Below are 12,736 nucleotides of genomic sequence, written 5' to 3'. Positions count from 1 at the left end.
CAGCTCTGCTTTAGCTGCTGAAAACGTTATTTTTGTGCCACATTCATGAGCAAATAATGTGCAGTTTGAGTACAAAAACATGTTTTTTGCAAGAACTCTAAATTTCATTTTGTGTAAAAGTTATAATAAAGCGCAAAACAGCAATTTGAGCAAGCAATGATCAATAATGTTCTCAATAACTTATTTTTTGTGCTTGCTGAATACACATAAGCATGCATTAACATTTTTCCTAATTTCCCCCATGTTCTCCCTTACAGTGTTTCTCCCCGTTCGCTTGTACTCTTAGCTTGAAATCAAACCATTTTTTTTTTTTATATTAACAGTTAAAAAACCCACAAAGCAGTCACATGTTTAAATGTGTACTATTGAAATATTTAACAAACGTCATTTGGTCAGTTTACATTCAAATATCACATCCCAGCAGCTCTGTTGTAAAGATTGCGAGTGAAGGAAGTGACGTAGGGTTAGGGTCACGACGTCAGGATGGTTACCGAAACAGCCATTTTGATTGTAGTTTTAAAGCAGCAGCTCAACAATAACACATGGTTTCAGTTTACCGAGGTTTGTGTGAAAGTCTGCATGTTTGTCCATCCACTCTTTTCATTATATCCATGTCTTTTAAGGCTCATGTTAAATAGTCTCGGCTGGAGTCCGGGCCGCCGCCATCTTGGATTATATCGTCACCAGCACAACATTGCTGCAAGTTGCGCAAGTGCAAAACGATCCGAATTAACTTAAAGCGGCTTTAACCAAGTTAAGTGTTTACCAGAAAAAGGAATTATCTAATTCGGAATTAAAATCGAAATAAACCAGCAACTTAATTCAGATTTAAGTTTAATTCGGAATTAAATTAGAGTTAGGAAACTATTTACCAGGTCAGGTTAAAGAGGAATTAAAGCTCCCATGTACATTGTAACGCTGTGTCATGTTGAGCGAGCGAACGGACTGCAAGACAGAGAGAGAGAGTATGTCCGAACGGGGAGAAACACTGTGATGAAGCACATGGAGAAAAATGAGGAAAAATGTTATTAATGCACACATATGTGAATTCAGCAAGCATGAAAAATTATTTCTTGAGCACATTATTGATTATTGCTCACTCAAAGTGCTCTGTTTTACACAAAATATATTTTGTGCTCAAACGAATGTTTATTGTGGATTTACACAGAAAGCTCCAAATATGGATGAATGTCTCGCAGAGTGATTTGATATCACTGGGAATACTGGGAACAAACTAGAACAAAAATGGTGTTAAACAAATCAGTGTCCTTGTCTGGTGAAGAAACAAGAAATCACCAGAGGTGAAAGTAACGGATTACAAAGTACTCACGTTACTGTAATTTTATGGGTAATCAGTCATTTTACTTACAGTCTGGAGAAAACACCACGGGAGAGAGAGGCTGACGATGATAATGATGTAGATCATTAGCCACATCTTTCTGACATATTTGCATTTAAAAATAGGAAACATGACAGTATCATAATGCAATGTAAACTTTGCCTTCCTTTTTAAGTTTATATATGAGATATTTATTGTATGCAAGGAACTGTATCAAGATTTATTACTAAAAATAAACATTGGGGGTTGAAAGTAACTAGTAACTACTAATAGTACTAGTCAATTGAGCTACTTTTTACTTGTACTTGAGTATTTTATGTATGACATAACAGTACTTCTACTTGAGTAAGATATACAGTATCAGTACTCTTTAAATCACACAACTAAGTAAAAATACTTCTATGACACCACATCCCACAATGCAATGCACTGCACTAAACATCTCAGACAATGTCAATAAGAATGTTTACAGTGGAGATAAACAGAAACTTAAGCTGTAATTTGAACTATTTACACTTTGAGTAAATAATCTTAGTGTAGAATCATAGATCAAACAATGTCTCTATTATTTTTTATGGTCTCCAGCAGTTAGGACACAGATAACCAGAGTAAATATGTGAAATGTGAGAAAATGTATTTAGCAGTGAAAGGTCCCAAACCTGCAGAGTCTAGCGTGGGTGTACTGCATGAAGACACCTGTGTCTCCCTGAGCCTGGAGCATCCGGTCCCAGTCGAACCTGTAGTCAGACAGTAGAGGGCCTTTGAAGTCCTGAAAAAAACATCGACACAAAGTCAGCAACTCTATTCAATAGCACAGATAGTACTGTGTTTATACTAATATTAACTTGGGAAATTTGAGATTAGAATTTCATTTTTTCAATTTAGTATTTCAATTTATTTTAGCAGTTTTCAGAAAAACAAAAAACAAAACTCAATTGTCTATTCTAAGCTAATCAGCCAAAAGCCTCTACACACCTATTCCATCACAACAAACAAAACCAGGCTCTTTAGATAATGTCACAAACAATTATTAATAAACTAATGTTTCAATACACTTTCAATATATATCCTACTCAAAGTTGTATATATACACACATGCATGTACATAATATTAATATTATACTGTTTAATATTTACTACACAAATTTCATCAATTACTTGTTAAATAAAAAATGTGTGGCAATATTTAAATGAATAATACTGTCTATCACATGAGTATATAACATACATATTATTTCTTATACTTACTAACGATATATGACTTAAAAAAAGTTTTTAAACTGGTTTATGTTGGTGCTTCATTCAGAAATAATAACTTTCATGGGAATTATTATAATGAACTGGAAATTGGAAGTAATCTATATAAAGTTTATGTTTTTGTAACGTTTTCTTCGATTTCCCTGAGCTTGTATTTTAATTCGTACTAACTCACCTGAACGATCAATGCACTGATTCCCACTTTCTCTGCAGTGTCTGCCGGGTCGTCCACTGCCTTTGTAGCTGTAAATACAGCCAAATCATTTCCGTCTATAAATACACTAAATGCCAGCTGTTAAATCCTCCACCAGAGAACAGAGGGCACACTTTACTGTTTGACTGGCTCATGTTGTGCAGCATCCTGGCACGAGCTTCGTCCAGCACGTCCTCCAGAAACACCACGTCCCCGGTCCTGGTCTTCATCCCCTGGACCAGACCGAAGGACACGTGCCGGCACCTGGAAACCACAGCAGAACGTTCGTCATCATTCATCATCTGCCATGTGGAGATAATTCAAACAGCTTCCATTCATCTGCACGTGTACTAGGGTTGGGGTCAATTACATTTTTCACTTCCAATTACCCATGTTCAATTAGGATTACAGTGACCGGCGTTATTTCCAATCACACTTATTTCTTATCCTCGAAAAGTCAATTACAATTATGTTCTCGATGACTAAAGTTCAATTACAATTAATCACAATTACTGAGCCTGAAATAAATAACCTTAATATAAGTTAGTCTTCCTCTTGTGTTAGCATCTCTTATTATAACGGGTCCTAAACCAACTGTAAAATACACTAGAGACAAATATACATATCTAATTTCTTTCCTGTCTATTGGTTATCTTGTTAGGCTTCCTAATCAATGAAAATATAGGTTTTAATATTTTTGGTGTGGGCGTCTGAGCCTTTTTTGTGTCAGTATACCTCTTGAGATATATATATATATATATATTTATTTTTTTAAATGGTAAAATGTGGGAAATATTGATATGAAACATATTTTATTGATTGTTAACTACATATGTGTAAAACTGTAACATGGTTCCCCAGTTTTGACAATTTTCATAGAATTATCATGGTAATTAGTCAATTATCTAAACTCAATTACAATTTAACTACAATTATGACAGCATCAGATTTTACAGATAAAATTACAATGCCATAGTTGTAATTAATTACCAATTACAATAATAATTACCCCCCACCCTGATGTGTGCAGTGTGTGAGGCTGCGTTTGTTGTTACCTCTTTGCCCAACAGTGTCCCATGATACGGAGAATCTGGAATAACTGGTCGAAGTGATTTTCCTGACTTTTGTCCGTCTTGAAATAAAAAAAGAGAGAAACAGACTGTGATCCATCACCTGTGTGTACATAACTCAGTTTGAATGTATTCACGTCTTTACCACATAAATCATTTCATCAAAACCATATTTTTCCCTCCGGTCGATTGCAGCAGCGACATCTCTACAAACACAAGAAACCAAGCTGTGATTCTAGCCACGTTCTCAGTCCAGGGTAAACGTTATGTTTATTAGCAGGTGTTTGTGTTGACCTGGTGAGGTAGAGACTGGTGCCGTCGCTGCGCAGCAGAGTACAGACGCTGCTCATGTCTCCACAGGGCGACAGGTCCACCACACCCGTCCCTTTCCTGCCAGTAAGAAACCAGTCTGAATACCTCCATTTGATGTGTTTAAATCTGGTTGTAAAGCTGAATTATTAATTAATTAATTGCATTTGTGATATGATCGCAATTTTCTAATCGCAAGGCTGCAATTTTTTATTTAATTTTTTTTCTTTGTCCTGTCTTTTACTGTCCTGTTAAGTTCAGAGGGTGTTTAAGAAACAGATATGTTGAAGAGGTAAAGCCACAGATTTGTTTGCTTTATTGTTGTATTCTGTGCTTTAAAATTTATATTTTATATTCATTCTAAGTTTAAATAAATCTGAAATTGTTTATTATGAACCAGATTGATTGATTGCTTGCATTCATTGAAAAATACATGACAAGAGGCCCTTGAAAAAAATAATCGCATATTAAATCGCAATATTGAGGGAAAAAAAAGATCGCAATTAGATTATTAGATTATTTCAGCCCTATCTGGTGGCAAGTCATTAAATCTGAGGCTGCTGGACAATTGAACACCCTTTCACATTAACTTCACAATTAACTTTAATAAAGCAGCTGGAGATGATAATTTTAGGCCTCATAGATTAATGAAGCAAAGATCATTTGCTCAAAACTGACTTCATTCCTACTGTGATTTCCCAACACATTTCTGCTGTTTTCATGGACTGAAAGTTGTAGCAATACGAGTGTTTACAGTGGAAAAGAAAACGAACTTTTGAGCGACAATTTCTACCTTTTAACATTTTTATTACCAGCAAACGATCTTTGATTTATTGATCTGAGGCCTACACTATGGCCCTCATTTATCAACCATTTGAGCGTACACGCGTTCTACCAAATTCACGCAAACTTTATCAATTGTGACGTGATCATACGCTACGATCAGATCTCACGTCAGGCCTGACCACGTTTACGCAAATCTGAGTGTGTGGATTAATGGTGCAGAACAGCCAAGTCTGACTGAGACTGAAAATAAAGTATTAGAACAAGCCTCCGCCCTCATTTAAGTATAAATGTTACATTCAGAACAGATCAAAACAAATTAAACAAAATCAATGTAATCTTTAAAAAGCCTACATTATGACCAATACCAATTTTTTGGTTGTTAATGTAAATCATTCCTTAAATCTTTACAAACGCGTTGCAGTAATCACAGTAATGTGATGAGTTGTAGGGACAACAGATGGAAATTAGCCACTGGCTACAATCTGGCTTGTTTACATTAATGTCATTTTTATTCTTGTATGTCCATTAACATGCACTGGCCCAATCAAATAAATAAAAATAGATGAAATTGGCTGAAGGCATAATAAACAGATAATGGACAACATTCAGGGTTATTTTAAGGTTGTTTTTTTTTTTTTAAAAAAAAGCGTTTTGATAGTTAATTTCTTTTAATGTGATATTTATTGCCTAAAGTGTGCGAACTGAGGCCAAATATAAACATCATCTGTGTCTCTCGCAGGGTCTCTGTTGTGAAGTTGTTCGCAGCGCACAGGGGGGCAGACGTCACCTGCTCGGGAGCTGATTCTCTTACCACGGAACGTTCAAATGAGCTCCTTTAATTCCAGTTTTCACACTGTCAAAAAGCACTTTGTTTAGCTCCAACTCAGATGTGAGGATGTTAATTTTCATCTTGGAAAGATTATTTTCTTTTTAGACCTCAGTGGGCGGGGCCTCCAAAAAAGAAAGGTGTAACATGTTAATGATTATAAAATTCAGCCCCTGGATTTATCAACATCAGTCCTGTCGTACGTTCAAATGTGCACCCGTTTTCACGCGAGGTTGATAAATGAGGGCCAATGGCTATATCTGATAAACGTAAACTAACTCTGATGAGTTTTTGCCTTGGGGAGGGATTATGAAGTAATGTTGTGGTTGATCTCATGGATTACTAGGATATTTCTTTTCATCGCATGACTTGTCAACCTGTCACCTCAGATTCAGCTCATACGTCATGTATTTCCTTAATGTCGGCCTTCCTGTCAACTTAAAACCTTAAACCATCCTCAGAGCAGGTTGTTTATGTTATTCTTTGGTCAGGTTTGTAGCCTTGCAACAAAAAACGCCATTTGAAAAGCATTTCGATCATGAAGCCTATGATCTGTGTTGACGTACTCTGTTGTTGTGAGCAGGCCTTTACGCTGCAGCTGCTGCACCACCTCCTGAGCTCCGTGTTGGTGAAAAGACTCCCCGCAGTACACGTCAAAGTGGACACCTAACCGCTGAAGAGATAATGGATTACCTTGAATTATGCACTTTCACAATACGGGGTGTGATTTACTCTAGTGTGCAGCTGTCACTCAGTGAGCTGGTTGAAGGTTTCACCTTATATACACACTGATACTCTTTGACTGTGATGTCTCTAAAGAGCTGCCAAAGTGACACTGCCTGAGGCTCGTGCAGCTCCAGCTGTCTAAAGAAGTCTCTGGCATTCTGCTTGATTCCCTCGTTTTGCTCCACTTCTTTGTTTACACGCACATAAACCTGCACAAACCCAACCAAACAGAGGATTAGAGTGATTATTAATCATCTGCCCACATATTGTTCACATTCAACACTCACCTCAAACAAATGCTGCAGCGGGTTCTGCTTCAGTTGCTCCATAGACCCAAACTGTCCAAACCCAGCTCCCAGTAAACCTGAAATCCATGTTAGAAAAATAGTTTGGTCTTTAGACTATAATAATGACAGGCTTAGTGTCAAATGTTCTCATTACTGTACATACCAAACTGCATTCCCCAATCACCAAGGTAGTTCATTCTGATGACAGTGTTTCCAAGGGCCTGCTTTAAGTTACCAATGAAATTACCTAAAGACAAAGATTAGATGCTTTTATTTTGATAGACTGACTTCTATGGAATCAGAACAGTATGATGATGAATGAACTCTTGCAGGGTTTCTCACGAATGCACATGCTTTGTTTCACAGTTGTATTTCAGATTCACAAATGCACACGATCTGTTTCACAAATATGTTTTATGCAAAATTGTAATATAAATTCTGAAACGCACACGCTCTACTTCACAAATATTATTTTGAGGCACACTTGTAATATAAATCCAGATAATGCAAATTGCTGAATGTGCATTTACAAACTGCTTCTGTGCTGTGAAACCTCTGTGCATTTGTGAGAGAAATGTGTGTGGTGAATTTTGAGACTGTCCTGACGTCTAGGGGCAACAAACGTCACCATTGGCTGATAAAACTGATTGACAGATTCATCAGCCTATCAGGTGTGTTTGCTTTCAGCCAATCATATGGCTTCTTACATTTTTTCCACACTTTTAAACCAATTGCAGAGCGACTGATGTGTGTGCGCATACGCAGTGTTCAAACAAGAGTGGAGAAATATTTGAACTTTTTAAAGCAACAACTCCCCAGCCGTCACTGTCTGTAGAGCCGAGGCGGCAGCCCCTCCATCCCTTTACAGTGAGGCGGCTGCAGCAGAGGGCTGTCCTACACTTCCTCAATTTACCGGGGCAAAATTAAAGCTGTATGCTGCTGCTGTGAACTTCTTGAATAAGCCTATACATTCATCCTTTAGTAACTCCGTAAGTTGATCATTTAAACCGTAAAAGTGGCGATGTCTATGATACGGCCGGAGAAGAAGTGATCAACTCTTTCCCCCGTCAACGACAGACACACAGAGAGTCTGTTCCCTGGTCGTCACGTCAATAAAGAGATGAAGTGACCAAAAAGCGCCACTTTATTGAAGTGACTGCAGTGGCTACAGTCGCGTTCGGTGTGAACGCACCTTTATATAAACTCTGCATAAACAAACAGAGTAAAAACAAGTTACGGAAACAAACTAGTGCGGGCACTTAGGAACCAAAAAACAAAAATCGAAATTCAAACATCTTTGTAACGGTTCCGGAACCGGACGTTAGGAACCGGTTTCTATTTGGAACCAGTTCTCGGTGCCCATCCCTACTCAAAAATATGATCGTTTGATCTGAGAGCCACATTATCAACATTGATATCAGCATTAAAGATAATGACCAGTCAGAGAGAGAACAAATAGTTTGTGTGGTTTTGTTGTTGTTTTGCATATTTTTCTCTCATTGTCTGTGCGTTTGTTGTCGTTATGCATTTTTTGTGTGTGTGTGTTTGGTGTCACTTGTATTTATGACTGTCATTTTGTATCTTTGTGTGTTTATTGTTGTTTTCTGTGGGTTTTTGGTGTTATTAAATGTGTTTTTGTTGTCATTTGTTTTCTTTTAGGAGTCATTGTGTGTATTTTTGTTTGTTTGTATACTTTTCTCTCAATTTGTGTATTTTGTAGTTATTTTATGTGTTTTTATTGCATACGTTTGTTATTTTTGTTGCCATAATGTATGTTTTTTGAGTAATTTTGAGTTTTTTAGCTGTTTGTGTATTTTTCTGTCTTTTTGTGGTTTGCATTTATCTTTGGGGCTACACAAAATTAGACTAAGGGTCACATGTGGGCCCCGGGCCGCCAGTTGCCCATGCCTGTATCTGTTTTATACTTTAATGTTCCACAAAACACAGAAAAACATACATCAAACAACTCCATTCAGACTGTTGGTTAAATAAATAGAGGTACTAGCTCAGCTCTTTGCTGCCCCCTACTGGATTAGAGTGGACTATACCATCATCTTAACACGGTGTTGGTTGATCTTTGTGTCTGATTTAGAACATTAAGGGTAAACTGTGTCTTTTAACTAACATTTAGTATTCTCATTAGTAGATTATCAGAAATAACAATGAAATCACAAAATCTGGAATATAAACATGTTTTGTAGAGACTATTTTCCTCTTTTAAAAAAACAAAACAGAACCAAATCTTGTTTGCATGGAATATGTTGCGTATATGTTGCTATTATTGAATGTTTGGATAAATGAACTTTAGCATTAACTTACCAATAATTGTGGAACGTAAATGTCCAGCATGAAACTTTTTGGCAATATTTGGTGAGCTGCAAACAAACATAGCTGCAAGTGAGAAATGTGTTGAATCTGTGAGAAAAGGATGCAGAACCGTGCACGCACCTGTACTCTACTACAGTTGTGCCTCTTTTTAAAGGCGATAGAAGTTCACTGTTTAACCCAAACTTGTGGTCTTCACCTTTTCCAAACGGCTCCAACAGTTTCTAGATGAGGAAATGCAGCAATATGTTAACTTTACATGTTTCTATACTTCTGTGACAGAATAAAAGCCCAAACCTGTGCAAGAAGCCTGCGATTCACTTTAAAGTTGATGACTCCATGTCCAGCAGAAATCTCTTCCACCACACTGTCCGGTTTAAGCTAGAACACACAATGATGTTTTTAAACAACTACGGTAATAACTCATACTGTGTGAAACGCATCCCTTCTCCTCATTCATTCAATGCTGATCAGGGAATTAACCTTAAATATAATTTCTCTATTATCACATTCCTTAAAGTCACAGTGAGATGCAGAATAATTCAGAAGTGCATGCCAAGGATTCCGTATTATATTAGGGATTGAATAACATATCTTGCATGTTGGGTGTCCCAATTCAATATCTTAAAAAAAAAAAACGGTTATCGAATTATTTTTGACCTGCATCTAAAATCTCTGATAAAAGCACTGCCATTCATAGTTTGTTTTATTGGATTTATTGAAGTTATTTTTTAGGGTCTTTATAGTTTATTCATCTATTCAATTATAAAAAATAGACTTTTTGTTGTTTTTTACTTTAAAAAATATATTCCACATCTTTCATTGGATTTATTGAGGTTATTTCTCATGGTCTTTATAGTTTACATTTATTTATTCTATTCAATTGTAAAAATAATATTCTTATTGTAGAATATTTGCATGTTTAAGATAATCCATGCTGCTAACTTTTCAGTTTTGGACAATGAAATAAGCAATCTTAATACAAAGCACCATGAATACCACTCAAAATCTGGAAGACCTACACCCCCTGATGATTTAAATCTATATAAAGCTGAAGCTTTAATCCTTGGCTTTTTCTGGTTCCATGTTTGTTTATAAGCGAGTGTAGTTTTTTATAGTAGCCTTGAGGTGGTGATAAACGTAGCATGGAACTGATAAAATTAACACGAGGCAATAAATGTATTTTAATAACTGATAAACAAGCCTGGAACGACATTGGGAGAGAACTCCACCTTTTAAAAAATAGTCTCATGTTTAAGATAAACTAGTGGTTGTTTTTGTTGTTTTTTTTACTTTAAAAATATATTCTATATTTATTGGATTTATTGAGGCTATTTCTCATGGTCTTTATAGTTTACATTTATTTTTTCTATTCAATTATAAAAAATATTATTATTATTGTAGAATATTTGTATGTTTAAGATACATATAGATTTTTTTTTTTTTTTTTAATTAATTGAGGTTATTTTTCAGGGTCTATAGTTTATTTATTCTATTCAATTGCAAAAATGTTATGTTTAAGATTAACTAGTGGTTGTTTTTGTTTTTTGCTTAATACTTTTATCTAATGGTTTCTGTAGTTTATTTTTTATTTATTCTATTCAATTGTAAAATATTCTTATGTTTAAGAAAAACTTGTGTTTTTTTTTTACACTAAACATTTATTTTATTGTTTTAATTGGATTAATTGAAGTGATTTTTTAGGGTTTTTTGTTATTTTTTATTAATTCTATTCAATTATACAAATATTACGTTTAAGATAAACTAGTGATTGTTCTGTACTTAAAAATATACATGCATATGTACATATATTGTTCCTTTTGGATTTATTGAGGTTATTTGTTAGGTTATTTATAGGTAATTTATTCGAGTCAATTGTAAAAATTATTATGTTTAAGATAAACTAGTGGTTGTTTTGGGTTTTTTAATTTGTATTTATATTGTTTTGTTTTTATTGGATTTATTGAGGTTATCTCTCATGGTCTTTGTAGTTTATTTTTTATTCATTCTATTCAATTGTAACAATACTCTTATGTAAAAATAAACCTTATATATAAATATAATTCTTTATTTAAGTTATTTTTCATGGTCTTTATAGTTTATTTTAGTATTTATTCCATCAAATTGTAGAATTTTCTAATGTTTAAGATAAAGTATGGTTTGTTTGTTTTTTTTACCTTAGAAAGATAGTTTTAGGTTTTTAATGGATTTGAAGTTACTTTCCAGTGTTTTGCAACTGATACCAAGGATTGTGGAGTCTGAAACATTGTAGATTAATGATAACTTCTGATACTGTAAAATATTCTAGCCCCTTGTGGAGAAATAACACTTCTCATACGTGATGTATCTTGCACATTTATTTTTGTTTTATCAGTACGGTCTGGAATGATGTCATCAGGATCATTTAAATTAGGTTAATTTAAATTAGGTTGATCAAAACTTGATCAATAATCCTGCTCAGATTCAGGAAATTATTGATCCCTGAGAGGGAATTGGGTGACATTAATGCTGTTCTCATACATCTTTATATGACATGAATAACAAAAAAGGAGCAGTCAGAATAATCTATGTCAGTACGATTTATATCAACCGTTTAATAGTATCTTAATTGTTATTTTAAATTACATTTTTATTTTTGTCATACATTTGTTTAATTGTAGTTTTCTTTTTTATTGGTATTTATTTTGTTTCCTCACAGTACAACATAAATCTTCCTTTTAATTGTATCTTACTTCATTTTTGACATATATTTTTGTTTAATTATGGTTTTTTATTTATTTATTAGTATTTTGTTTCCTCACAGCAGTTAAAAAGTTATATTTTCTGAAAAAATTTATTAATATTTCTAAATAAAAAAATAAAAATAAATTTTTTTTAAATTATGTGGCGAACAGAATTTGGAAAAAAATAAACGCATATGCATTTAAATGCATGAAATATTTAAAAAAATCGTGCAGCTCTACTACAGAATAAGTGATAAAAGTATATGAATGGTGTCTCTCGGTAGTTTTCCAGTATTTTTTAACACGTACTTTTTTTCTAGTTTTTGAACGTGCTTTCGTTAAGTTGACTTACAGTGATACTGACAGGGTCTGTCCTCACTGACCTGAGCAGCCAGACTCTCCGTCTGTAGCTGAACGTCTCCACCACATGGTAAAACCCCGCTGAGCCGCAACGAACCGACCGCTAGTTTGAAGTCCACAGACGGCCTGAGGTGCACAAAACAAACCACCATCAGCCAGCGCAGGAGGAGCAAACATGTGGAGGTACAATAATAAAAAGAGACACTTTACTGCTTCTTCATGACATGAGCAGCAGTCAGAGCAGGTATGAACACGTCCTCAGCCTGATGGAGGATCCCGCTCAGCTACACAAACACACGGTAGTTCAGCACTGAGCTCCAGGGTCAGCATGTCACACACACACGAAACAACCTTTACCTTCTCCGCTATCCTCCTCCTGAAGAAACAAGCCATATTCACATTAAAAAAAATAACATAACAAACCCCGAAAAACTACACAGAACTCCAGCCATTATTCACACTCGGACTGTTAGCCTCCTTCATACAATTTAACACTTTAAATGTACGGTGGCTGGTCCATCAGAGCCACGCCCAC

General features: G+C 35.1%; 1 protein-coding gene across 2 annotated transcripts in view; it reads right to left on the bottom strand.

Annotated features, from left to right (window-relative positions):
- rars2 (arginyl-tRNA synthetase 2, mitochondrial) overlaps positions 1-12,736 on the bottom strand; it is a 13,915-nt gene extending 1,179 nt beyond the window's left edge. Inside the window, exons 1-16 of one of the 2 annotated variants that reach the window (XM_028439712.1) lie at positions 12,559-12,736; positions 12,412-12,485; positions 12,225-12,327; positions 9,416-9,499; positions 9,242-9,342; positions 9,113-9,168; positions 6,957-7,040; positions 6,794-6,870; positions 6,557-6,715; positions 6,347-6,453; positions 4,154-4,249; positions 4,005-4,065; positions 3,845-3,921; positions 2,929-3,053; positions 2,772-2,839; positions 1,999-2,108 (exon numbers count right to left, since the gene is read on the bottom strand). In XM_028439712.1, coding sequence (XP_028295513.1) covers positions 1,999-2,108; positions 2,772-2,839; positions 2,929-3,053; positions 3,845-3,921; positions 4,005-4,065; positions 4,154-4,249; positions 6,347-6,453; positions 6,557-6,715; positions 6,794-6,870; positions 6,957-7,040; positions 9,113-9,168; positions 9,242-9,342; positions 9,416-9,499; positions 12,225-12,327; positions 12,412-12,485; positions 12,559-12,594 — 1,418 coding nt within the window. In that variant the 5' untranslated portion in view covers positions 12,595-12,736. Of the gene's footprint in view, positions 1-1,998; positions 2,109-2,771; positions 2,840-2,928; positions 3,054-3,844; positions 3,922-4,004; positions 4,066-4,153; positions 4,250-6,346; positions 6,454-6,556; positions 6,716-6,793; positions 6,871-6,956; positions 7,041-9,112; positions 9,169-9,241; positions 9,343-9,415; positions 9,500-12,224; positions 12,328-12,411; positions 12,486-12,558 lie in introns of those variants that run through there. The other variant, XM_028439713.1, reaches the window with a different exon arrangement.

This window comes from Gouania willdenowi, chromosome 24, assembly GCF_900634775.1.
Source record: "Gouania willdenowi chromosome 24, fGouWil2.1, whole genome shotgun sequence".
NCBI classification, from domain to species: Eukaryota; Metazoa; Chordata; class Actinopteri; order Blenniiformes; family Gobiesocidae; genus Gouania; species Gouania willdenowi.
The sequence above is the reverse complement of the archived record's forward strand: the minus strand, read 5'-3'. Positions and strand labels throughout refer to the sequence as shown.